This window comes from Girardinichthys multiradiatus, chromosome 3 (genome assembly GCF_021462225.1).
Source record: "Girardinichthys multiradiatus isolate DD_20200921_A chromosome 3, DD_fGirMul_XY1, whole genome shotgun sequence".
Lineage (NCBI taxonomy): Eukaryota > Metazoa > Chordata > Actinopteri > Cyprinodontiformes > Goodeidae > Girardinichthys > Girardinichthys multiradiatus.
In genome coordinates, this window is record NC_061796.1 from 47,855,441 (window position 1) to 47,881,117 (window position 25,677).

At 45.0% G+C, this 25,677-nt stretch overlaps 1 protein-coding gene across 3 annotated transcripts in view; it reads right to left on the reverse strand.

Moving 5' to 3' along the window:
• The window catches only part of LOC124865288 (sodium bicarbonate cotransporter 3-like), a 41,650-nt gene extending 17,573 nt beyond the window's left edge, over positions 1-24,077 (reverse strand). The window contains exons 1-6 of one of the 3 annotated variants that reach the window (XM_047360266.1): positions 23,790-24,077; positions 6,529-6,610; positions 3,796-3,927; positions 3,580-3,718; positions 2,055-2,215; positions 1,749-1,937 (exon numbers count right to left, since the gene is read on the reverse strand). In XM_047360266.1, coding sequence (XP_047216222.1) covers positions 1,749-1,937; positions 2,055-2,215; positions 3,580-3,718; positions 3,796-3,927; positions 6,529-6,610; positions 23,790-23,831 — 745 coding nt within the window. In that variant the 5' untranslated portion in view covers positions 23,832-24,077. Of the gene's footprint in view, positions 1-1,748; positions 1,938-2,054; positions 2,216-3,579; positions 3,719-3,795; positions 3,928-6,528; positions 6,611-10,761; positions 10,957-23,789 lie in introns of those variants that run through there. The other 2 variants (XM_047360267.1, XM_047360265.1) reach the window with 2 other exon arrangements.
• Between the last annotated feature and the right edge of the window lie 1,600 nt (positions 24,078-25,677).

Sequence of the window (25,677 nt, forward strand, 5' to 3'; positions counted from 1 at the left end):
ATCAGGATGTCCACAAAATGCAGTTAAAAGCCTTCAGCTGATTCAAAATGCTGCAGCAAGAGTTCTGATGAAAATTAAAAAGAGAGATCATATTTCTCCTATTTTAGCTTCCCTTCATTGGCTTCCTGTTAAATCCAGAATATAATTTAAAATTCTCCTCCTCATATATAAAGCCCTGAATCTGACTGCACTGTTCAATAGTTAGGATTAATTGGAATATATAAACCTGACTTTGTGAAGAGCCTTGAGACGACGTGTTGTTAATTGGCGCTATATAAATAAACTGAATTGATTTTTTTCTGTAGGGTGGCCGGGTTCAGCCTTAGAGACGAGGACCGAAGCACCATCATCCAGGGGGAGCTTAGAGCTGCTGCTCCTCCCCGTCAAAAGTAGTAAGTTGAGGTGGTCCATCTGATCAGGACGCCTCCAGGAAATACTGCAGAACCCTTCTGGTCTGGGAACACCTATGGGTACCCCAGGTGGACCTGGGGAGAGCTCCTGAGAAATATGATGATTGAGTTTTTCCCTCATGGACCTGTTTGTTTCCACAGTCAGGTTAGTGAATGCAAGGATGAAGGTGTTTGTGATCATTTGGTCCCACCTGAAGACCATGTGTAAAACCTCCACTAAATGAAGAGCTCCCGACCAGAATCTAGTCTCTGGAAAAGTTTACATTTTTATTTGGTTTTTAATGTGCATCTATATAAAACAACACTTTTTAAGGTTAATAATGTTCATATAAACTGAGAAAAGCTGGAATCAACCAAAGTTTTTTTAATGTTCATCTTATAAATGAAATAAAGCTGAGGAGATCAAACTAAGATATCTCGACTGTCATTAAATAAAAGGAGATGTTTTAGATCTTTGAAAGTTTTCTTCCGTTTGTATAAACGAATAAAAGTCTTGAATGAGTTTAAACCTTTATGAAACTAACGATCAGAACACAGTCGACAGGATCTCAGCTTCATTACAGTGTTCCTGTAAAGCCAGCAGAACCATAGGAGCAGATCTCAAAGCGTTCATTCGTCATGAGACGTTAGCAGGTCATTAACTCGCCGACTCAGCAGGCGGGTTAATGGCATCCAATCAAACAACAGCTTCTGTTGATCATTAAACACACCATCACACAGTCACAGGCCGACACACACGTGTTCATGCCAACACGCTACAACCAGACACCCAACGCCGTGTCACCCCGTTACCTCGACCAATCAGCTCGGACAGAATGAACTGAACTCTGCCCGGCGACTGAAACCAAAAACTCAGAGATGTCAGATAGAAAACAGAACATCAGAACCAACAAGAACCCAAAGATTTTAGGTGTGACAGAGAAAAGGAGCAGCTCAGTTTGATGAAACGCTACAGAAACTAAAAGCATTGAAATATTCTGAATAAATAGCATTATTTATCAGTTGATTAAGGGTTAATATTTTCCCAAAGAAATAAATGTAATAAATTTGGACTCAAATATCACCAGACCTTGATCACATGACCCCAATTGGATTTTAACTGGATTTTGTTTATTGGAGCCCAACATGACCTCAGAACTATGAGGCTTGATGATCAATTTAAAATCAGGAGAATCCAAGGTTAGGATCTTCAGCTGACCCACCTGGATCAGTACCTCCAAGTCTGTATGAATTTCTGGTTTCTGTTCCGTGAAGTCAGCTGTGAGCTGCTTTAAAAAAGCGGAGAATCAGACGGTTTAATCAGTGAGAGGCAGGATGACAGGAGCGTCGGACCCTCACCGTTACGTTCCAGTAAGTGGGAGTCGGAGTGTTTCTTGCCTATGTCAGCGAAGGAGCGAACCAGTGGGATGCGATTGCTCAGCTTCTTCTCGTTCTGATGGTGGTGACGCTTCAGAATGGCTGCTCTCACCTTCTCCTGCAGCTCCTCCTCCAGCTGACCAGAAGCCAGCATGCTGTCGATCACCATGTCTGAGAGAGAGGAGGATTATAAGGTCCGCAGGTCAGTTTTATTTAAGAGAACAAGTCGGTCAAAGCATGTTTTAACATGTTTGAGCGAGCGTGCGGCTCGTCCACAGCACTGCTGACCTGCGATCTCCTCGATGTAGTTGGCTCTCATGTCGAGCAGCACAGTGCCGTTCAGGATGCAGGAGCGCAGCTCGAACAAGCTGTGCAGGGAGAGCGTTGCCACGTAGGGTTTACTCCAACGCTCGCCGCCATCCTCCACGTCCTCTTCAAACTTCAGCCACCTGAACATGGACAGAACCAACACCATGAGTGACAGCACCTTCCTTCTCCACATGTCTGACATTTCCTGGCTGCAGGCAGCTCCTCTCCCTGACATCTATAAATAGTCTCAGACTTGGCTCTGAAGCGAGGTCCATCCCTGTTATGCTGCAGTGGAAACATGACCCGACATGTTCATCAGGTTCTGTTTGGTTAATGTCGTCAAACACTCCATGAATCTGCTCGTCAGCAGGTCTAGTAAAGATTAAAAAAGTGAACCCAGTGGATAAAACTGAAGTAACTAAAGCTCAAAAAAGCTCCAATAAGCTCCTCGCCCTGCAGGTACCAACAGGAGAAGCCCCGCCTCCCTCATTTACACACGTGGACTCCGTCTTTCTTCTCTCCAGATCATCCCTCTGCTTCTGTCCTCCACCAGCTCACTACAGATCAGTGTGGGCTGTGATCCAGTTTGACCTCATCTGTCAACATCATCACCTCCAACAAGCAGGAGCTTGGAGTTGATCCTCGGCACCTTCAGCCGTTCACTCCGACCTCACACCTCACCACTGACTCCCTGTCCTTCTACATGTCCTGCACCACCATCACCGCAACCCGGACCTCCTCATACAGCACCTACTGACCTTCCTGCATCATCAACACTTCTCTGAATTTCATCTCATTTAGCAATACATCCTGAAGACAGCCCGGCACGTTCAATCAGCTTTTTAATCAGAATAAATGAGATGGAGGATTTAATCTACAATCCCAACAGAATGTGCCGACTCCTTTCTTTTAAGCCGCTCATCCTGCAGTCAGCTGAATAGAGTCTGTTTCAAAACAGCGTTGCATCGATCGGAGACGCAGCACCGTTTTACTTCCCAAACCACAACTGTTCCTGTTTCTCATGAGCACAAATACTTTCATCTATCTTTTTATAACAGAAGGCAGTGTGAAAGTCTTGTTTCAGCCAGCTGTCTGACAGTGCACAGCAACATGGGGGGGAGGGGCAGTTCCTCAGCACGAGAAAACAGTCACTGGGGCACTTTCTCATGCAAATGACTTAAAACTGTGGGAACAGTCTGAGGAACATTTTCAAACCTTGGCCACGCTCGGTTCTGGACCATGCAGGCTCATTGATTGTATTTTTCTACAGAACGAAGCAGACGGACCCAAAGTGAGGTTCAAATGCTTTAAGCTGAACTGAAGGGATGAAGCTCCTGTGTGGACTTCATCTCGTTTCTGAAGTACATCCCTGTCAGCTACGGTTCTTCTGCTGGGGATGGGTTTCATCTCATGTTGTAAGCACCGGTCCACAATATACAGAAAAACTCAGAACTTCAAAAGCCTGCAGAACTCTTGACCCAGAAGACTTTGAGTAACTCCTCACCTGGCCGTCTCCTTCCACACCTGGACTTCTCCGTCTCTGAAGGCGAGCTCGTCCAGCTCGGTGAACAGGTCGTGAGGAATGTGCTCCTCATCGTCGTCCTCTGTGCCGAGGAGGAACTGGACCCTCTGAGACGGTGTGTCTGCAGGCAGCATGTCAGACTCTCCATCACGGTGTCACCATCAAAGATCTCCAGAATGAGCTCGATTTGATACTGACCGTACGTCGGAGATTCTCGCCCGTCCTCCCGGTCCCGGCGTCTCCGGTGATGTCTGTGTCCTCTGTGACGGTGCCGCCTCCGGCTCTGGCGGCCCAGAGGGACGTGGACGCCGACGTACACGGCTCTGTGGCCTGACAGAAAACAGAAGGGTTAAAACTGCTGAGGAAGACACATTAACTATGTTGGGACCCAGCCATTGATTTCAACATTAAACTCCGGTACAGACTTTCCTGAACTTTCAAAATAAATTGCATTTAACTGACTTCCAGCAACTGAGGAAACAGACAGATGCCTCTTGTCTGAATAAGAGCACCCCCTCTCCAACAAGCCGACCTCTTCCACCGGTGATCATTGGGATAGGAGGGGAACAGCGCGCTGATGTCTCTTTGCTGGCAAACAGACATAAACTCTTCAACTGGATCCAAGGATGTCATACGATCATCGATCATATGCAAAGATAAGTACGAATGAAATACTGTCTGTGTTTCCGGTATTTTCATTCATGAACGGGGAAATTAAGGTGTAAGAGTTGCTTACTTTCTCTCTGAGGCCTGCAGAAGCAAACTGTCCCAGAGAAGTTCCCTACAGAGAAGCGGTCTCTATGAAGCCGAGCGAAGCGTCTCCCAGTCTGGAAGGAAGACAGCAGAGACCCCATCACCGTGGTAACTGTAACATGTAGAGTGGTTGGCGGACAGAACGGGCCGTCTTTCATCCACAGCCACGGAGGTTAGCTAGAAGCTAACCGTTTGTTCACAGACCGGCCGACAGAACAGCCGCCACTCCCCACAGCTAAGGAGGTTAGCTGTAACTAACCATTGTTCACTGTGGATACCTTCTTCAAACTTCTCCGCCTTGGACAACGTTCCTCACCACAGTTCATGAGGTTAAGTGTTTGGGCAGAATAATAGAGAGATATTTAGGTTGAAATGATCTAAACGTTTTTCATTTTATGAAGTTTGGTTTTGTTTGTGTTGAACTCAGCTATCTTGGTGCTAGCAGGCTATCTGCAACACACGTGTTCAGTTTGTGTTCTTTGTGTGTTTTTAAAGTTAAGACAAACTTTATTTAAAGGGTGATTTTAAACAGAAGATCGGCCATAACTCGCCGTCCGTGCTTATGCATTTTAACCCTTTTATTGACGGTATTTTTTAAAGGTGTGTGTTTGTTTCTGGTGCTAAGCTATTAGCTTCTTTGTTCGCGTCAACTGCTAACAGCTAAGAACACGTGCTAGCTGGTAAATAATATTTACCCAGAAAGGTTTAGTTTTCAATCAGTAAATAATGTGTCCCTGACATCATTTTACTAAAGTTGATAACTAAGTAAACACCATTAAGCCCCATTTCTCCAGAAAGATTTGGCTCTTTTCCAAAATACTCCCTTAATAATATTTATTTAAATATTATTTCAATAAGTAAAGGCAGCTAATGAGACCCCATTGAGAAATGATCATCCAGAAGGTTGGTTTTATTCAGCAGATCATTATTTAAAACATTATTTTATTAAAATAATATTTTATCTGATCTTGCATTGTGAATGGTTGTCTAAACGTTGCTGATTATTTTCTAAGTTGGTTCCAAGACTAACTTAACTTCATTTCCAGATTCTTCAAGATAATCCTTGGTTCTCAAACATAAACATTTCATGGTAATGTTGCATCACTCTTTTGGTCATAATTATCAATCATCTTTAATCAACTTGTTTATATTGTACATAGTCCATTAGTCTTCATTATTCTTTAATTCTGCTTGGTAGTTTAGTTGGATTGTTTTAGCAAAGTAAAGAGTTTGTTGATTGAAATATGTTTGACTTTGAGTTGACTTATTTTGTTAATAAATTCTTGTATTTTAAGAAATTGTGTGAATTTATTCCATATATGTGCAGAGTTTATGCTGTTCAATAATGTCAGAGCTCCCAGGTCCTCATTAGAACTGGCCTGATGAACATCTGTGTTTCTGTCCTGATGGGAAAACCTCTCCTTCCTGGGTTCTGGGACATTTGATGTGTTTTTTAACTTTAAGCATAAGTTCAAATGCGTTGATGCAAACCGGTAAAACGTTTGGATCTCAATTTCTCTTTTCCGGTGAACGGTATTTATACGATATTTATTCCTTTGCTACACTCAGAGAGGGAAATCAATTTTGTTTATGTTCTGAAAAGTTTTCAAGCGCTGAAAATCTACCAATTTGTGCAAATAGGATCAGAACCGTATATTGGCTTCATTGGATAAACAGGTCTCAACGATGTGTTTTCTTCTTTAAAAATACTTTAATGTTGTTTAAAATTTGTTGTTATGAACTCCTATGTATTTGCATATACTCTAATGTATAAACCCTTTGAGTTCCCTTTGGCTGAAATGTGCTTTATAAATAAAGTCTTGCCTTTAATTGATAAAACAGGCATTTAAAGGTTAATCTGCATTTAGTGAGGACTGAAATCATTTATGACCTTTTGCAATAAAACAAATAGGAAAGAAATATATTGACATTGTGATTAAAGAGCACTTCTGCTGGAGGTGGAGCACAAAATGAAGGAATCAAAGAAGGTCCGGTAAACACTGAGGTTCTGGCTGTTTAAAGTAACAATCCAAGAGTCATAAAGCTGAAAGTGTAAATACGGTCGGCACAATTTGTCACTTTGTGTTTTGGCTGTAAATACAGACGGCAGGTTCTTTACTACACTGCTGTGTGTGTGTGTGTGTGTGTGTGTGTGTGTGTGTAGACATATACACTCACTCTCCAGTTCCTCCTTCTCAAAGTTGGTGTGAAGGGTGGAGCTGGTCTTGCCCTGGTCCAACACGGCCTCCTCATCGTTGCCCTGCAGGACACATTCAACAGGTCAAACTGCAGCCAAGCTGCTCTCATTCAGCCTTACAAGACCCACAACAATCTCAGTCTGGACCCAGTTTAGGACCTTTAACTATATTCACTGGTTGCTTGTAGAGCTTAGGTTCTCTCACTCTCAGGAACCCTAAAGATTGCTACTGATGGAAGGGATGGGTGGTTATCCAGGCCTTCTGGAAGTCCTTCAGATGTTTTCTTTGGACTTTGCTCCTTTTACCTTCAGTTACCAACCAGAGCTGGGGAAACCAGAGCTGGGGGAACCAGAGTTGGGGGAACCAGAGCTGGGGAATCAGAGCTGGGGGAACCAGAGCTGGGGAATCAGAGCTGGGGGAACCAGAGCTGGGGGAACCAGAGCTGGGGGAACCAGAGCTGGGGGAACCAGAGCTGGGGGAACCAGAGCTGGGGGAACCAGAGTTGGGGGAACCAGAGCTGGGGAATCAGAGCTGGGGGAACCAGAGCTGGGGGAACCAGAGTTGGGGGAACCAGAGCTGGGGAACCAGAGCTGGGGGAACCAGAGCTGGGGGAACCAGAGTTGGGGAAACCAGAGCTGGGGGAACCAGAGCTGGGGGAACCAGAGTTGGGGAAACCAGAGCTGGGGGAACCAGAGCTGGGGGAACCAGAGTTGGGGAAACCAGAGCTGGGGGAACCAGAGCTGGGGAAACCAGAGCTGGGGGAACCAGAGCTGGGGGAACCAGAGCTGGGGGAACCAGAGTTGGGGGAACCAGAGCTGGGGGAACCAGAGCTGGGGGAACCAGAGCTGGGGGAACCAGAGCTGGGGGAACCAGAGCCGGGGGAACCAGAGCTGGGGGAACCAGAGCTGGGGGAACCAGAGCTGGGGGAACCAGAGCTGGGGGAACCAGAGCTGGGGGAACCAGAGCTGGGGGAACCAGAGCTGTTTCCACACATTAAGAACCACTCAACGTTTTAAACTGGATCTTTTCTGAGTCTCTCAGCATCCTGTCACAATCCCAACACTAACATCTTGACTAACATGGTTGTAGCTTCAACAAAAAGCTGTTTCTGAAAACTTCACACATCAACATGTTTGCAGTGTGTCTTCATGAAAGAAAACTTTAAGGCAAAACAAGATGTGTAAGACCTAAAATCAGTCTACAACTGGACCGCTGTGTCTTCAAGAAACACAGGAAAGAAAATCCATTAGAGACCTGACAGGATCTGAGAGATGCATCATCTTCAGATGTTAATAGGTCCTGGTTAATGGAGAGAAAGCTGCTGGGTCTCAGCAGTACATTCTTACTGGACTGAAACAAGCATGGGAACAGATAAACCCGTCCATCCAAGGTTTGATTCTGCTCATCACTCAATCATCTGTTCTCAAGATGAGGAAGAGGATACCGATAATCAACAATAATACCCAATTTAAGGATACCAGAACCAGTTCAGGCTGCGTTAGAGACTGTATTTCTATTAAGCATCTATAGACATCTCCAACTATTAATGAACACCTTTATCATAGCATGTCCATGTAAATACTACCTCACACTGATCAACACTGGACCTCTTTCCCCAGAACAGACATCAACACATGTCCTCATGAAGGTGGTAAAGTTTTAACTACAGCCCTATGTTGAGATGTTTGTGAAAGGGGTCCAGGCTTTTCTCCCAACCACAAAGCAGGTATAAATATCCTGAAATGCTGTTCTTAACCTGATCCAGACTATCCTGTAATCTTAAAGTGGACCGGATCCGGATCAACAGTTCTCCAAGCTTTTTGAAAGTCTTTGGTTGTTTGTTCCCTCAGATTCAGTCCAGTCAGCTGAGAGCATGGCATGCACGAGGAACTCCTAACAGCACTGGTACTTTGACTGAGCCATCTGGGTTGTAGTAAATAGAAGCAGGGGACTTTTCTGTGTTTGCTTTGGAACTCGATGAGATTCTAAAATCCACTGAATTGTTGTATCACCACCTACATCTATAACGTTTGTTGTTGTCAGAACCAGGAAATAACCCAAAATAACTTCACTTCACTTGAAGTGATCCATTAAATTTAACAGGTCACGTAGGTCCAAAAACACCATCCATCCATCTATCCGAGGATCCAGGAGGGAATCAACACATCTCCTCCCAGCAACACTCTGTAGAGCCTCCGGGGAAATCCCATGACATTCCCAGGCCAGAGGAGATGTATAGCCCAGGGTCCTCCTAGTGGGACCTGTCTGAGAAAACCTCCAAAAGGTACCAGGATCATCCAGATCAGATGATCTCTTAGAAACAGGATAAAACAGGTGGAGGATAAACAGCTGATGAATTAGACGGGTATAACTTGGCTCTCAAGGGGGTAGAAAAGGAAACCGTGTCTGTTGGAGAACCAGTTAAGAACTGGAACGTCTTTGGTAGAAAAGCTCTGATTGTGCAAATAGTAAAGAAAGACTAGTTTCAGGAAAATGTGGTTTAGTCATAACTGGATCATTATCAGAATTTGTAGTGTTGTGTTACAACTAAATATGTCCCCTTATCGTGCAGCTCTAAAATAAATCAAAGGAAAGATCCTAAAGTTCTGGAAGATGTTGTGATAACTGCCACCTTTGCCAGACCTATCACCACTCAGAAGAGTAATTAACATGGAAAGGGTCCAAAACTGCAGAGAAGCAGAAATTTTCATTCAGCTTCCAGCAATAATTGACCAGCATGGATCATGGTCACACAGGGAGAAAGCTCTGGAGTTTGCTGAGCTTTCCATTGACCTTAAAGGACAAGAAATCCTCCAAGTCCAAATCAATGAAACAGCTTCCATTGTGTGAAGAACATGACTGCAGGACAAGTTCCCAGCAGAGAAGCTCCATCAGAGCTCCAACTATGACACACATCCAGAGAGGATCGTCCCGTTCATCTGATGATAAAACAGATTTCCCTCACGGCTCAGGAGATTCCTCCCTTCCTGCCATCATCGTCATCATCACAGAGTGAGAGGAAGAAGAAGTGATGAAATTTGACCTCAGCAGCTCCTGCATTCCAGCTCTTAGAGCTTCATCACTACAGCTCCTTCATCAACTGCAGGCTGAAGCTCCAAAGTGATGAATCGTTGTTTCCATTTTTTAGAGCAGACTGAGGATGGACTCTGGTGGCCTGGTCCAGAGTTCAGTTTTCAGACCTGCTCAAACATCTCAGCCCACAGACTGGAGCATGAACTCAGCAGAGTCCACAAACCCCCAAAACAGGAAAATATTAATATAAATATGAATATAAAATACAGAACTAAAATAAACTTAAAATTTAGGAACTAAATCTAAATGAAGAGACCGATATGGAAAATGAGATTAAGTTTAAAGCCATGAAGGTAATGGATGCTCAGAGGTCCATGAAGCAGGTGAGATGGTCTGCTTTGTTCTTCACGCTGAAGCTTTTCTCAACCTGCTTCCCAACAGAAAACAGCCTGACATCCAGCAGATGAAGCTCATGGTTCTGATCCAAACGAGTTCAGAAACCTTCAGAAAGCCACATGTATTCATATAGACCACTGGTCCTAGATCTGAACTGATCAGCTTGAACTGGACCAGGACCGAATGTTATTGGATCAGCTGGAGCCAGCCAATCTGAATGGATGACTCGGGTTTTCTTAGGTTGAACCATCTGACTCATGAGGTTCTGGTTCTTTAATGTTCCTGTTCTGTTAAATGGTTGTAGGTGCAGATTATTGGAGATAGGGGCTTTAGCAACATTATGATTAGGTCATTTTTAGGTTTAAGTTCCTTTCTTATCTGCATTGAGGGGACTTGATATTCTGCACATTATTTCTGGTGCAGAAACACTGCAGATGTTTTGGTTCCGAGTAACAGGAAGTCTTAAAAGCTCAAAGAAATAACAGAAGATCCAACGTTTTGTTTGGCAGAAAAAGAGACATTTTGTCTCCATCTTGGCTCGACGTCTTTTCAGCATGTTTGTTTCTGTCAGCACACATAGCTTCACTTCTGCTCAAGTCTCATTTCCTCAAATGTTGCAAGATGAAGCTGAAAACCTCCATTTCTTACTCTTTTAGCTTGGTGTGTGGTTTAAAATGATCTCCTCTGTGGGACCCAAACCACACACTGAACTCACATTGTTGTCTGTCCAACACCACGAGACACAAAGTGAGTTCCTGACAGCCAAGAACCAGCAGATACGTACCACTGAGATCCCTCTGGCCACCCTCTGAGTGGCAATATCTCCCCAAAAGTCTCCCATAGGGTTAGGTCGAGTTATCTCCCGTCAGATCCCAGAAAGAGCAGAGTGGTGGAAAAGCAGAAGAGAAACGCAGCAGATCTGAACTGTCAAACTGTCAACAGCAAATGGTCCAGCATGAGAAACCCAGACTCTGTGCTGCCAGCTATGATTCATGTATTTATAGCAGAGCGTGTTGCCTCACTGAGCAGGAGTTAGCGCCGCAGCGTGACTGAAACTCTGCGAGCAGCAAAGGAGAAAAAACAGAAGAGTAAAAGGCAGGGGGCGGAGCTTCTGCATCATCCACCTTTCTGGGCAGGAGGAAGGTAAACAGAGCAGATCAAACTGAACTCCTGAACTGATTCCTTTAACCCGCTGCAGGTCTGAAGTCTGACACAAAAACAGAGTTTATAGGCAGAAAGAGGAATCAGGTGACTCTGAAGTCATGAGTCAGAAAATGAAAACAGCAAGTAGAGAAGTACTGGTCAGAATTTACGGCCCGATTCCTGATCTCGGATCTTTAAAGTGCTGATACGGAGTTAAACTGAAGCTACAACACAAGATGATATAAAAATAGCAGTGAAAACATCTCCATCTAGCTGTCCAGCTGTGAGTGATCAGTAATTACAGCAGGAGCAGAGGAGACGTCACACTGGGTGTGAGTTGGAACGGTCGCTAAAAACGGGGTCTATGATGATTGTTATGATGATTACTGTGGAAATAGTTGCCTTTATTTCACAGCTGATGGACAGGAAATGGGCAGAGCCAGAAGGGGGGGCATGCAGTAAAGGTCCTGGGGTTGGGAATCGAACAACCGTGTCAAGGCTTCTGTATATGGTGCACACGCTTTATCTCTACACCACATCCCCTTGGGTTCAGTCTTTTAAAGCCCAGATGAAATGAGCTCAGAGTTTAGCATCTTCTAGAGCCAATTAGCACAGTTAGCAAACCTAGCATTACCAAAGGATTAAACAGATCAGCTTTACTGTGCTCCAGCCTTCCTGTTATCTGCAGAAAGTCCCTCTCTCTCTCATAGCCTGAATAAACCAGACATACAGTTTCCTCTCTGAGCTTCCTCTATTAGCGTAGTACTTCAGTAGGGTGCGTTCATGGAAAGAGAGGGGATTAATCAGCGTCGGACCAGATCCTCAGCGATAATCAATCTAAACATTGGCAGACCTTCAATCTCCTGATTTCTCTGTGCATCTCTTTTCCAAACATCAGCAATTTGTCTAGTACATCTCAATAAGCCATCACCAAATTAACTCCAACAGCCCCACAGTTGATCCCTGATAGAGACAGGGTTCAGAATCCATAGTTAAAACAAAAACCTTCACTATCTGACTCCAAAACCTTCTCAGCTCAGCAGAAACCTTCCCCAGCTGAACACTATAAAAGGCACCGATAAACAAACCCAACAGTCAAAAACCCTACAGTTCCTCTTATAAACATCAGGGTAAAACCAACACGGCCCAAGGACGTCTCCACGTCAACATCAGCAAGTTCCTTAGTCAATGGTGTCTTTGTTCCTTTGATCCAGTCCAGATCTCTGAGGTAATTCAAGACCAACAGGACCTTTTGTCTTCCGGCCTCTGACCCTACTCCAGAAGCGTTTGATCTTGGAGCCGTGGGATGCGATTGTCCCGACTCCCTGTGGGAAAAAACGGTTAGATAAATCCAATTTGTTACATGTAGGAATAAAGTGAGAGCTGGAACCTCTCAGGTTTCTCTGGAGCTTGTCGTCTCCTCATTTGACTGCATGCAGTCTGAGTGTTTGCATCTCTAAACAACTGTTTTCTATTTTAGCACAATGATGTTTTGGAAAGCGTTTCCCTCCCTGTAGGTGCCTCACAAGTCATGCCAGGTTTTTTCCACTGGGGTCAGGAATTCTAATAAGGAACAAGAAGCAGATATCTAGAAACACATGACCCAGAAGGTCTCAAATTTCCTCCTCTGGTTTATCACAGAGAGACACTGATGCTGAAGCCACAACAACAGACCAACACACACTGAAGATGTCATGGCCACAACATACCAACAATAACGTCACGTTATCTGACAGACCTTCACTATCAACAGTGTTTCCACCACACCTTCCTGATGGAGTCGGCTTCCCTCGTGTAGCTTCTCCATTTTGTTCAGAGCAGATTAACAACACTTTCACAACAAGATTTATCTGCATTTCTGCTTCACTCGCAGCTGGGGCGGCATCCGTGCTGGCAGCCGCAAGCCATTCTCAGGAAACAGCTGGTTAACAAAGCCCAGTCGGCCAGAAAGGAACCGGACCTGAGCGATGAGAGCAACCTCGGCTGATTGTGACAGCAGGTAGAAATATTTTTTATTATCAACAGGTTGCTGACTTCATCAGTCTCTCACATCATGGTGGAGACATTTTGGGCCACTCTTCTTCCCAAACCTCATTGAGGTTTCTGCACATTTCAATCAAGAAGAGACCTGGACTTTGACTGGACCAATGTAGCACCTTCTTTTATTTTTCAGCTATTTTGTTGTAGATCAGCTGTTTGGGATCATGGTTCTGTTGATGGTTCGGATCAAGCTTCCGATGTAGGACAGATGGACTCACATTAGACTCTAGAATACTTTGCTCTACAGAGGAGATCATGGTCCACTCGATGACTGCAAGGAGTCCTGGTCCTGTGGCTGCAGAACTGGCCCAAACCATGAACGCTCCACCATCGAGTTTTATAGTTAATGAAAGGTTTGTGCTGATAAGCTTTGTTTTGGCTCCTCCTACCATGGTGCAGAGCATTATGGTCAAACATGTCTACTCTGGTCTAATCTGTTCACAACCTTTGCAGGCTTTTGGTCATTTCCCTGAGTTTAACGCTCTGACATTGGGATGAATCTGCTGGGATGTCCACTGCGGGTCGATGGACAGAGCGTGTTGCTGCTCCAAGGTGGCACTGAGTTAACGCACAACTGGATGCTGCAGTGCAGCAAACTGATGATCAGTTCATTAATGCATCTGACTGCAGCTTCTGGATGCTGCTTTCTCTTTACCACAACACATCTGTAACTCATTTATCTTTGTAGGTTGGATTTACCTCGGTGCAAGGATTATAAAAAGCAAATGATCTCTATATGTCCTGATATAATAAATTGTAATATTACACAACAGGAGAAGCCTCTGCAGCAGAAACCGAGCAGAGGTGTTAGTGAAGCTCGCTGAATGCATTTGCTAGCAGATGCAAAGATCTAATCAGTGCACGTGAACAAAACCACAGCTGGCTACCAAAGACAGACAAGCAGAAGCAGAACTCTGTGTGTGGGGCACCTTCAAGTGTCCCAGATGGTAAATTTGAAACATAAATATTTCAGAGCATCTCAAGGTTTTTATCCCGCAAAATAATCAGTTAACAGAAACATAAATGACTTATAATAGCTGGAAAAGGTCAAATACATCACAAACCAAGAAGCTGGGTTTGCTCCCAGGATTCCCCAGAGTCATATGTTCAGTCTGAGCTGCTGCTTCCATATTAGGAAAATCAGCTGAGAGGAAAAGTCACATCTGGCAGGCAGCCGAGTTTGGCAATCAACCGGGAACTGTGGGAAAATTCACACCAGGAACCCGCAACGACGAGCCGCTGCAGCCGTAAAACGCCCAGAACATGCAAGAGCATGCAGAGATGTTCAAACCTGATCTGAGACATTAATTTAAGATTTTATTAATCTTTTTAAACCAATCAAAGCGTCAGTGAGTCTAGAAATACAAAATGTCCTTCAGAGCAGAATTATGACAACATAAAGCCCAAACCAGAGCTGTACAATTGTCGTGGCAACATCAGTGTATGCAATATCGACTGCTTGGACACTATTTAATAGGATACGGATACTAATAATAACTGTCCTGCATGTCGATAATATATCGGACCAGATGAATGGAAAAGCCTGATCCACAGTTTTAGTGGCACAGATGCTGAACCACGAGGGGGATGATGGAGATGTTGTGGGTTAAACTATTTATGTCGTCGTCACAGTTTTCAATAATAGTATCGTAATGAAATATTTTCATGATATCCTGCAGCCTTAGCCCAAACCCATCTCCAGATTTGGACTGAATCACCTCCCTAGACACTCATTTTCATTCAAGGGGCCAGTGTACTTAGGCATCACAGGGCCCTGTCTGATCACAGTTCCACAATGAACCACAACCACTAACTGGCATTAATGGATCATTTAGTTACTTACATTAGACAAGTGGATCATGCCAGTTTACAGAGCGTGTGTGCTTCCAGAATATGCAGCTGGGAACCAAAGGGTCACGGATTATAGCTGAGCAGGTTTCACCCTTAGGACGACAGAGGTGACTTCCTGCTGCTTTAAAGATATAATAACAGCTGATTAGGTCAGTTTGACCAAGGAAAACGTCAGGGTGACATTTTCTCCATTTGGCCGTCATACACAGCTGACTGACAGCTCACAACAACCTGTGGAGGAGACGATGCACCACTCTATGCTCCATTCCAAGGGTGGTAACATAAATAAAATATTGTTAAATTACAACAATGAAATAAACAAACAGTGACCATAAAAGAGAAAGGGTGCTGCCGGTGCCTTAAGAGACGTCGTTGTTTGGAGTCCAACAGAAAATGAAGGAAGGAGAAGATTATTCCCATTTATGGATGAAAGTAGTGATGCACCGATATGAATATATGTGCTTCAGTACAAGCATGAAGTCAAATAAAATCATCTTGGGTTTGTCAGGAGGGAAAAAAACCTTTAATCTAAGCTCTATTTTCTCTGGTTCTTGTTACACTTCAGAGAAACTTTATGTCCTGCTGCTTCAGAACATGTCCACTTCATGTCTGATTTCTTGTTCAATCATTGGTTTCCTTTCTGCAGAGCAGCAACAGCTGTTGTTGTTGTTCAGATTAAATTGGTTCCGTGTGAACATGTTGATTCTTCCCGTAAAGAAAATTTTCTGCTTCCTGTCTTCCCCACAGACTGGGTCTAACGGCTCATTGGAGAGAAACAGGACGCCTGAGGACGAGTCAGCTGACGTCAACCCGAGTCACCTGGGACGCCTGAACAACAGCCTGTAACCTGAAGCAGCAGCAACTTCTGGTTGGATCCCGCACTCTATAGCTGCTTGGTGCCATTTCTAATCATCACTGCACTAATCGGACTTTCTTTCACTGTTGGCAGCTGTAGTTTTCACATTAGTGTTGACCTTGTGTGGACCAGAGCAGACCCACAATACAGTCTCTTTCACAGTATTCAGGTTTTTTTAATTATATTTGAACCACAAAATTTTATGTTTCTATAGAAATATAAGATAGACCAACACAAAGCAGGGCATAAAGATGGAAAGACCAGTCAGATGAGACCAAAACTCAACTTTTTGTTCTACATACAAAATGCATGTGAAAACTAACACTGCACATCCTTCTGAACTCACCATCCTTAGTAAAACATGGTGGTGGCAGCATCATGCTGTGGGAAGCTTTCCTTCAGCAGGGACAGGGAAGCGGTCAGAGTTGTTGGGAAGACTGATGGAGCTAAATCCAGGACAATCCTGGAGGAAAACCTGCTGGAGGCTGAAGAAAACCTGAGAGCAGGGTGGAGGTTCAGCTTCCAGCAGGAGAAGCTCCCTGGACATGTAGCCTGAGCTGTAAGAGGCTTGAAGCTGTGGCTGAAGACTCACCTCGACTTGCAGCTTTAACTGGAGAAAAGGGTGATTGTACAAAGGATTGACTCGGGGGCTTCACTTCACAGTTCTGCACAACTTTGTGTCGGCCCGTCAATAAAATACCTTGAAGTTTGAGGTTGGACGACAAAAGAATGGGAGAAAGATCAATATTTTTTCAAATGACCGTATGTATGCACCCGGCTCCTATTTTAAAACCGCTGCAGTTATACACGTCCTTTAATCGTTTCAGCCTGCAAAAAGAGCAGGACAAAAAATCTCTTGCAAATTTAAAACCCAGAAGACCTTCAAGTTCATGATGGATGGATGGAAACTCCTGACTGACGCCGTTTAAAGGACCGCTAAATCCAGCAGGTTTCAGAACAGTATTCGGGTTTAGACCCGCTGCGGATCCGGATCAAAGAGTCTGATAAATGTGGTATTATTGTGGAGCTGAAAGACTTCAGAGAGCAGCCACTTCCACCTCCATTTAGACCTCACAATGAGCCACTGGGTCAGCGCCGCTGTTCCCAGCTGAGGCTGGTTTGAATGGAGAGCTTCTCTTTGTTTCCACGGAGTGACCGCAGACGGTAGATCGGCATCAGATTGAGCATCACAGCCGAGTGGTGGAGCAACTCTTCCCGCTGGCAGACAACAACCAACTGCAGAGAAGCAACAACACACAGCTGGAGAAGGCTGCAAGCAAACGGTTCCCAGCAGAAACTGCTTCCTCCAGCTGAAAACCCTCAATCTGACACAGCCAGCGCCGTCTCCAAGCTAGAGAACAAATCCCAGTTTTATAAGGATTTAACTTGAATCATCACATGTTCCTCCCTCAACAAAATGAAAGGATCAAAGTCAATAAAAAACCAGGAAGCTTGGTGAAATCGCATCCAGCTGGGAAGGGTTAGAAGGTCCTTACCGCGCATCGGAAGTCTGACAGGTTATTCCCAATGCTCCTGAGTTTTATTCCTATTTTATACTGTTTTCATCATAAGTTTAATCTGGATTTTATTCCATTTATAGATCATTTTATTGTATTCTAATGTTATGCCTTTTTCTGTCAATTATATCCTGGTTTTATTCAGTTTTTTCCTGATTTTAACCCAATTCTATCCTGATTTTATCCTGGTTTAATTTGAATTTCACAGTTTTGTACCTCAGGTCTGCATCTAAATGAAGAACAGGGCTGACGATCTGGGCTTGTTTTGCAGTCACTGAATCAGCTCCTGCTGTTACATATTCAAATTAATGAAACACGTTCTGGTATTTCCCCACTGAGCGACTGCCTCACATGCAGCGTACGACGAACCAGGCTGGAACTAGTCATGAACCAGTCAGGGACCAGAAAGGAACCAGACGGGAACCAGTCGGGGACCAGAAAGAAACCAGATGGGAACCAGGCTGGAACTAGTCAGGAACGAGAAAGGAACCAGACGGGAACCAGGCTGGAACTAGTCAGGAACCAGAAAGGAACCAGACGGGAACCAGGCTAGAACTAGTCATGAACCAGACGGGAACCAGAAAGGAACCAGACGGGAACCAGGCTAGAACTAGTCATGAACCAGACGGGAACCAGAAAGGAACCAGACGGGAACCAGTCGGGGACCAGAAAGGAACCAGACGGGAACCAGGCTAGAACTAGTCATGAACCAGACGGGAACCAGAAAGGAACCAGACGGGAACCAGGCTAGTACTAGTCATGAACCAGACGGGAACCAGAAAGGAACCAGTCGGGAACTAGTCAGGAACCAGAAAGGAACCAGACGGGAACCAGGCTAGAACTAGTCATGAACCAGACGGGAACCAGAAAGGAACCAGACGGGAACCAGTCGGGGACCAGAAAGGAACCAGATGGGAACCAGGCTGGAACTAGTCAGGAACCAGACGGGAACCAGGCTAGAACTAGTCATGAACCAGACGGGAACCAGGCTGGAACTAGTCATGAACCAGTCGGGAACCAGTCGGGGACCAGAAAGGAACCAGATGGGAACCAGGCTGGAACTAGTCAGGAACCAGAAAGGAACCAGACGGGAACCAGGCTGGAACTAGTCATGAACCAGACAGGAACCAGGCTGGAACTAGTCATGAACCAGTCGGGGACCAGAAAGGAACCCGACGGGAACCAGGCTGGAACTAGTCATGAACCAGACGGGAACCAGTTGGGGACCAGAAAGGAACCAGACGGGAACCAGGCTGGAACTAGTCATGAACCAGACGGGAACCAGTTGGGGACCAGAAAGGAACGAGACAGGAACCAGGCTGGAACTAGTCATGAACCAGACGGGAACCAGAAAGGAACCAGATGGGAACCAGGCTGGAACTAGTCAGGAACCAGAAAGGAATCAGGCTGGAACTAGTCATGAACCAGTCGGGGACCAGAAAGGAACCAGACGGGAATCAGGCTGGAACTAGTCATGAACCAGACGGGAACCAGTTGGGGACCAGAAAGGAACCAGATGGGAACCAGGCTGGAACTAGTCAGGAACCAGAAAGGAACCAGACGGGAACCAGGCTGGACCTAGTCATGAACCAGACGGGAATCAATCAGGCTGGAACTAGTCAGGAACCAGACGGGAACCAGAAAGGAACCAGACGGGAACCAGGCTGGAACTAGTCATGAACCAGACGGGAATCAGGCTGGAACTAGTCATGAACCAGACGGGAATCAGGCTGGAACTAGTCATGAACCAGTCGGGGACCAGAAAGGAACCAGACGGGAATCAGGCTGGAACTAGTCAGGAACCAGACGGGAACCAGATGGGAACCAGGCTGGAAGTAGTCATGAACCAGACGGGAACCAATTGGGGACCAGAAAGGAACCAGACGGGAACCAGTCGGGGACCAGAAAGGAACCAGACGGGAATCAGGCTGGAACTAGTCATGAACCAGACGGGAACCAGTTGGGGACCAGAAAGGAACCAGACGGGAACCAGTCTGGAACTAGTCATGAACCAGACGGGAACCAGTCGGGGACCAGAAAGGAACCAGATGGGAACCAGGCTAGAACTAGTCATGAACCAGACGGGAACCAGTCAGGGACCAGAAAGGAACCAGACAGGAACCAGGCTAGAACTAGTCATGAACCAGACGGGAACCAGGCTGGAACTAGTCATGAACCAGACGGGAACCAGTCGGGACCAGAAAGGAACGAGACGGGAACCAGGCTGGAACTAGTCATGAACCAGACGGGAACCAGTCGGGGACCAGAAAGGAACGAGACGGGAACCAGGCTGGAACTAGTCATGAACCAGACGGAACCAGGCTGGAACTAGTCATGAACCAGACGGGAACCAGTTGGGGACCAGAAAGGAACGAGACAGGAACCAGGCTGGAACTAGTCATGAACCAGACGGGAACCAGTTGGGGACCAGAAAGGAACCAGATGGGAACCAGGCTGGAACTAGTCAGGAACCAGAAAGGAATCAGGCTGGAACTAGTCATGAACCAGTCGGGGACCAGAAAGGAACCAGACGGGAATCAGGCTGGAACTAGTCATGAACCAGACGGGAACCAGTTGGGGACCAGAAAGGAACCAGATGGGAACCAGGCTGGAACTAGTCAGGAACCAGAAAGGAATCAGGCTGGAACTAGTCATGAACTAGTCAGGAACCAGAAAGGAACCAGACGGGAACCAGGCTGGACCTAGTCATGAACCAGACGGGAATCAATCAGGCTGGAACTAGTCAGGAACCAGACGGGAACCAGAAAGGAACCAGACGGGAACCAGGCTGGAACTAGTCATGAACCAGACGGGAATCAGGCTGGAACTAGTCATGAACCAGTCGGGGACCAGAAAGGAACCAGACGGGAATCAGGCTGGAACTAGTCAGGAACCAGACGGGAACCAGACGGGAACCAGTCGGGGACCAGAAAGGAACCAGATGGGAACCAGGCTGGAAGTAGTCATGAACCAGACGGGAACCAATTGGGGACCAGAAAGGAACCAGACGGGAACCAGTCGGGGACCAGAAAGGAACCAGACGGGAACCAGTCGGGGACCAGAAAGGAACCAGATGGGAACCAGGCTGGAAGTAGTCATGAACCAGACGGGAACCAATCGGGGACCAGAAAGGAACCAGACGGGAACCAGTCGGGGACCAGAAAGGAACCAGACGGGAACCAGTCGGGGACCAGAAAGGAACCAGATGGGTACCAGGCTGGAAGTAGTCATGAACCAGACGGTAACCAATCGGGGACCAGAAAGGAACCAGACGGGAACCAGTCTGGAACTAGTCATGAGCCAGACGGGAACCAGTCGGGGACCAGAAAGGAACCAGATGGGAACCAGGCTAGAACTAGTCATGAACCAGACGGGAACCAGTCAGGGACCAGAAAGGAACCAGACGGGAACCAGGCTAGAACTAGTCATGAACCAGACGGGAACCAGGCTGGAACTAGTCATGAACCAGACGGGAACCAGTCGGGACCAGAAAGGAACGAGACGGGAACCAGGCTGGAACTAGTCATGAACCAGACGGGAACCAGTCGGGGACCAGAAAGGAACGAGACGGGAACCAGGCTGGAACTAGTCATGAACCAGACGGGAACCAGTCGGGGACCAGAAAGGAACCAGATGGGAACCAGGCTGGAACTAGTCATGAACCAGACGGGAACCAGACTGGAACTAGTCATGAACCAGACGGGAACCAGACTGGAACTAGTCATGAACCAGACGGGAACCAGACTGGAACTAGTCATGAACCAGACGGGAACCAGACTGGAACTAGTCATGAACCAGACGGGAACCAGACTGGAACTAGTCATGAACCAGACGGGAACCAGTCGGGGACCAGAAAGGAACCAGACGGGAACTAAGCTGGAACTAGTCATGAACCAGACGGGAACTAGTCATGAACCAGACGGGAACCAGTCGGGGACCAGAAAGGAACCAGACGGGAACCAGGCTGGAACTAGTCATGAACCAGACGGGAACCAGTTGGGGACCAGAAAGGAACCAGACAACCTTCAGCTCCTTTTAGAAACTATTAAAATCACATGGAGTGTGTGTGCGAGCCTTTGATCTTAGTGAATGTTCATCTCCATGGTGACATTTCTCAAACTAAATGAGGCAGGTAACTTTTACATGAATTCAGTCAAACTTTCCCTCTTCAGAAACGGTGAAACCTGTGAAGTGCTTCTCAGAATGAAAACATTCCCACCTGTAATCCAGCAGATTTATTCAGATATATTCCCAATAAAACACACAGCTGCATTAGCAGAAAGTTCATTCATCAATCAAAACCAGATTTAACCAGGATGTCCTCCATAAACACAGATTTAATCTGATAATATTTCCAACTTTCTGGAGCAAAGCTGCAATGAATGAAGCCACAAATATCCATCAATGATTTAAGTAATACAAATATGATTATATAAAGATGAGCAAACAACTGAAATAAAAAATTAAAACAATTGCATAAATATATTGATAAAAATTTATTATAAAAGATCTGCATAATGTCTAAACTGAACTAAAAAGAAAAAACTGAATCATGCATAAAAAAACAAATATACGGTGATTTTTTAGGATAAAAACACAAGAAACAATTGACAAAATCATTTATATTACTAATTTAGGATGATGTTCATCAATAAACAATAAAACAAACTTTTAAAAATCCATTGATTAAAAAAATATTGAAGAGAAAATGATTTCTCCTGTCCAAAAATAACTTGTTCAAAAAGGTTCACAGAAATACCTTTCTAAAATAAAAATTTTTATACAATTAGAATGATTAAAAGCATATGCTGATATTTTCCATAAAAGCTGAAAAAGCCATGTAAAAAATTTGATAATTTAAATATTTTAAAAGATGGGTCTTGGGTTCAGACCAACCCTTGAGCAATAAAAGAATGGACTAGTGTCTCCATGTGAAACCAGACTGGCTTATATGACACACTCAACACAAAAATAGGTCAATTAGATATTAACAGCCAATCAGTGAACTTTCTGCAGATGCAAACACCATCTTGTTTTTGCATATTGAATCAAACACGACATTAAGCTATAATTATAGTGACACAGAAACTGAAACACTGATGGGAGTCAAGTCTTTTCTTTTTATTTGGTCCAACAAAATGACTCGTGAGTTCTCCCTCTCAGCCCATTACGATAACAGCAACAAATGTTCATGTGAAGCCTGACCTAAGCCCTGTGACCTTTTTGTTCACAGGTCAAACTAAAGGCAGTTTACCTGAACTGGCATTTCACAATAAACTTTTAAATAAATATTCATACTGGATCTGTTAACCTAGATTATTGGTTTATATTTTTACATAAAAACCAAGATGAGTCACCAGAAAGAAGCTGTGACTGGAGGGAATGTCTCGAAGCATCAATGGACACTGAACCAGGAGAAAGAGAAACCACCAACCAGTTTTTAATCTGCTCCGGGTCGCTGCATTCAGTCAGGCCTCATCAGATTAGATCATTGAGAAATAACGATTTTACAGTCAAACAACCAGAGCTGCTCAGCTGGTCGGACGACTTATGTTTCATTGCTGCTCACCAGACCTCCCACGTTTCATTCAGCAGCTTCAATACCATCCAATCAGCACACAAAGACAGACAGGTGTTACTCTAGAAGATTTACATCTACCAGTTACTATGGAAACACAAAGGCCAGGTCATTTACATCACCACCACCGACTCTGGAGGTCAGCATCAGGACAGGATTCAGAGGTTTCTTCCTGCTGACCCCATCAGGATGACCACCGGAGTCCATGTGAATCATATCAGCACCACGTGTTCAGAAAACTTTTCCTCCACAAGAGGTTTTACACCCGTAATCCACCAGCTTCGTCCTCAAATTCATCCATAAACTGAAACAAGGCATCAGTTTCTGTGGAAAATGTCTGCCTTAACTAAAGTAAGTGGATTCTGACAGGCAAGCCGGTGGGGAAAATGAGCTATTTTACAGGAAACAATTGATGAAAGTGGGTCCATTTAAGACCGATTATAAGCATTCTGTCATTGGAGCCAGACTTGTTTTTTATATTTTTTTTATCCCGCTCACAGACGAAGCAGTGCGTCTATGAAACTAAAATAAGTGATTTTCTGACCAGAGTCCGCTAAGTTCTCCACTTCCTGTCATCAACGTGCTGCTTTAAAAACAAAGCGCTCTGCTGGCAGCCTTTGTTTCCCGCCGGTTAGAACATCTCCTCCTTAAACTGACACACACGATAAACAGCCCAGAACTGGCTGGGCTTTTTCCCGAACTCAGACTCTGTACCGGGTCCGGTCCTGCCCGGTTCTGTTCGTTTCCTCTGACCCCGGCGGGCTGAGGGGGCGCTAGCCACCAGCTAACAGGTTCACCGGAGAGGAGAGAGAAAGAAGAGGACTTACAGATGTGAGGAGCGGTCTCATCTGCTCCATGCTGTCCTCCATCACCAGGAAAACCGGGGAAATCTGCTCTCAGCCTCTCCAGGAACCTCCAAGTTCAACTCGCAACCCACATCAGCTACTCAGCCGCTTCTCTCCGCCACGACTGCTCGGCTGCTCGGAATATATTAACTCTGACTGTATACCCCGCCTCTTTCTGATGGCCAGCTCACACAGCCAATGAAGTTTCAGAAAGTTTATTAGATTGGCCAATGACGTGGTTGATACGTGAAATGGGCGGAGTTTTACCGGTAACAAAGCACAGAGGCTTCTCAGCAGATGTTCCAGGCTGGTTTTCAGTGAAACATGAAGTTTTACATGCTGTGAAAGAAGAAAAAGTTATCATAAATACATTTATTACTAGCATACAGTTACTGAGAAACATGTTGAACTTTTCAAGTTTATCAATAGCTGTGGTTCCTTTTTGAAAGTGTGCGATCTTCACTTTATGAAACTTTGGGCAACCTTAAAGACAGGTCTATGCAGTACAGGTGTGTACTTCAGATAACTGAAGCCTTAGGATCTTCTCAGAAATTTTGTCGTCACGTCTGCCATACACGCAGCGCCTTGCATCGGCATCACAACAGGATTTTCCACTCTTTTCCTGCAGATCAACCTTCTGTTGCCTGACTTGTAACGTTACAGACACAAGTTTCTGTGTATCTTATTGAACCTTTAAATGAAAGTCCAATAATAAAGTCCTAGTGAATTTTTATTTTATAAGAAAAAAATCGGAAAAGTTTGGAGTACATTTGTATTCAGCCCCCTGATCAATTATTTTTTTACAACAGCAAGTCTTATATCTCTATTAGCTCCACACATGTACAAATTGATTCTTTTTTTGTTCTCTTGGCATGGGTTCTCGGTTGGATTTAGGTCTGGTCTTTAGCTAGACCATTCTAACTATCCCATTGTAGCTCTGGCATTATGTTTAGGTGGTTGTCCTGCTGGAAAAAGAACCTCCTCCACAGGTTTTCTTCCAGGATTGTCCTGGATTTAGCTCCATCCATTAACCTCATCAACTCTGACCAGCTTCCCTGTCCCTGCTGAAGAAATAAATCCCCAAAGCGTGATGCTGCCACTAACTTGTCTCAGTTTGAGAGTGGTGTGTTCAGGATGATATCAGTGTTAATTTTCTGCCACACAAATCATTTTGCACGTAGTTCAGGTGTTTTCTCATCTGAGCTCCTTCTGGCTTTCTTTCAACAATGACTTTCTCCTTTCTTCTCCATAAAGGTTAGATTTGAGGAGTGCACAGCTAATAGTTGTCCTATTGACACAGTCTGTTCAGCTCCTCCAGAGCTACTGTGGTCCTCTTGGCTGCTTCTCTGATTAAGACGTCCATGTCTTGGTAGGTCTGCAGATGGTCCATACTTTCTCCATGTTCAGATGATAGATTGAACAGAGATTTGGGAGATGATCAAAGCTTGGAATATTGTTGTAGAACCTAACCCTGCTTCAAACAGAACCAGAACTTTTTCCCTGACCTGTCTGCTGTGATCCTTGGTCTTCATTATGCTGATGTTCTCTGAGGTCAGAAACAGAACAGCTGCAGTTAAGCTCATATTAAATTACACACAGCTGGACCCTGGTTACTGATCAGGGGACTCCTGAAATTAAATGACTGCACTGGATTTATTTCCGGGTTTTAGAGTAAAAGGGCTTGAATACAAATGCAAACCACACGATTTAGATTTTATCAGTAAAAAATCTCTGCCACCTGTGCATCAAGTTCCCTCCACTTCCTAATTCAGCCTTTCTCTGTGTAAATCTGTCCCATAAAACCCCAGTAAAACATGAAGTTTGTGGTCAGATGGAGACAAAATGTAGAAAAGTTTGAGGGTTGTGCCAA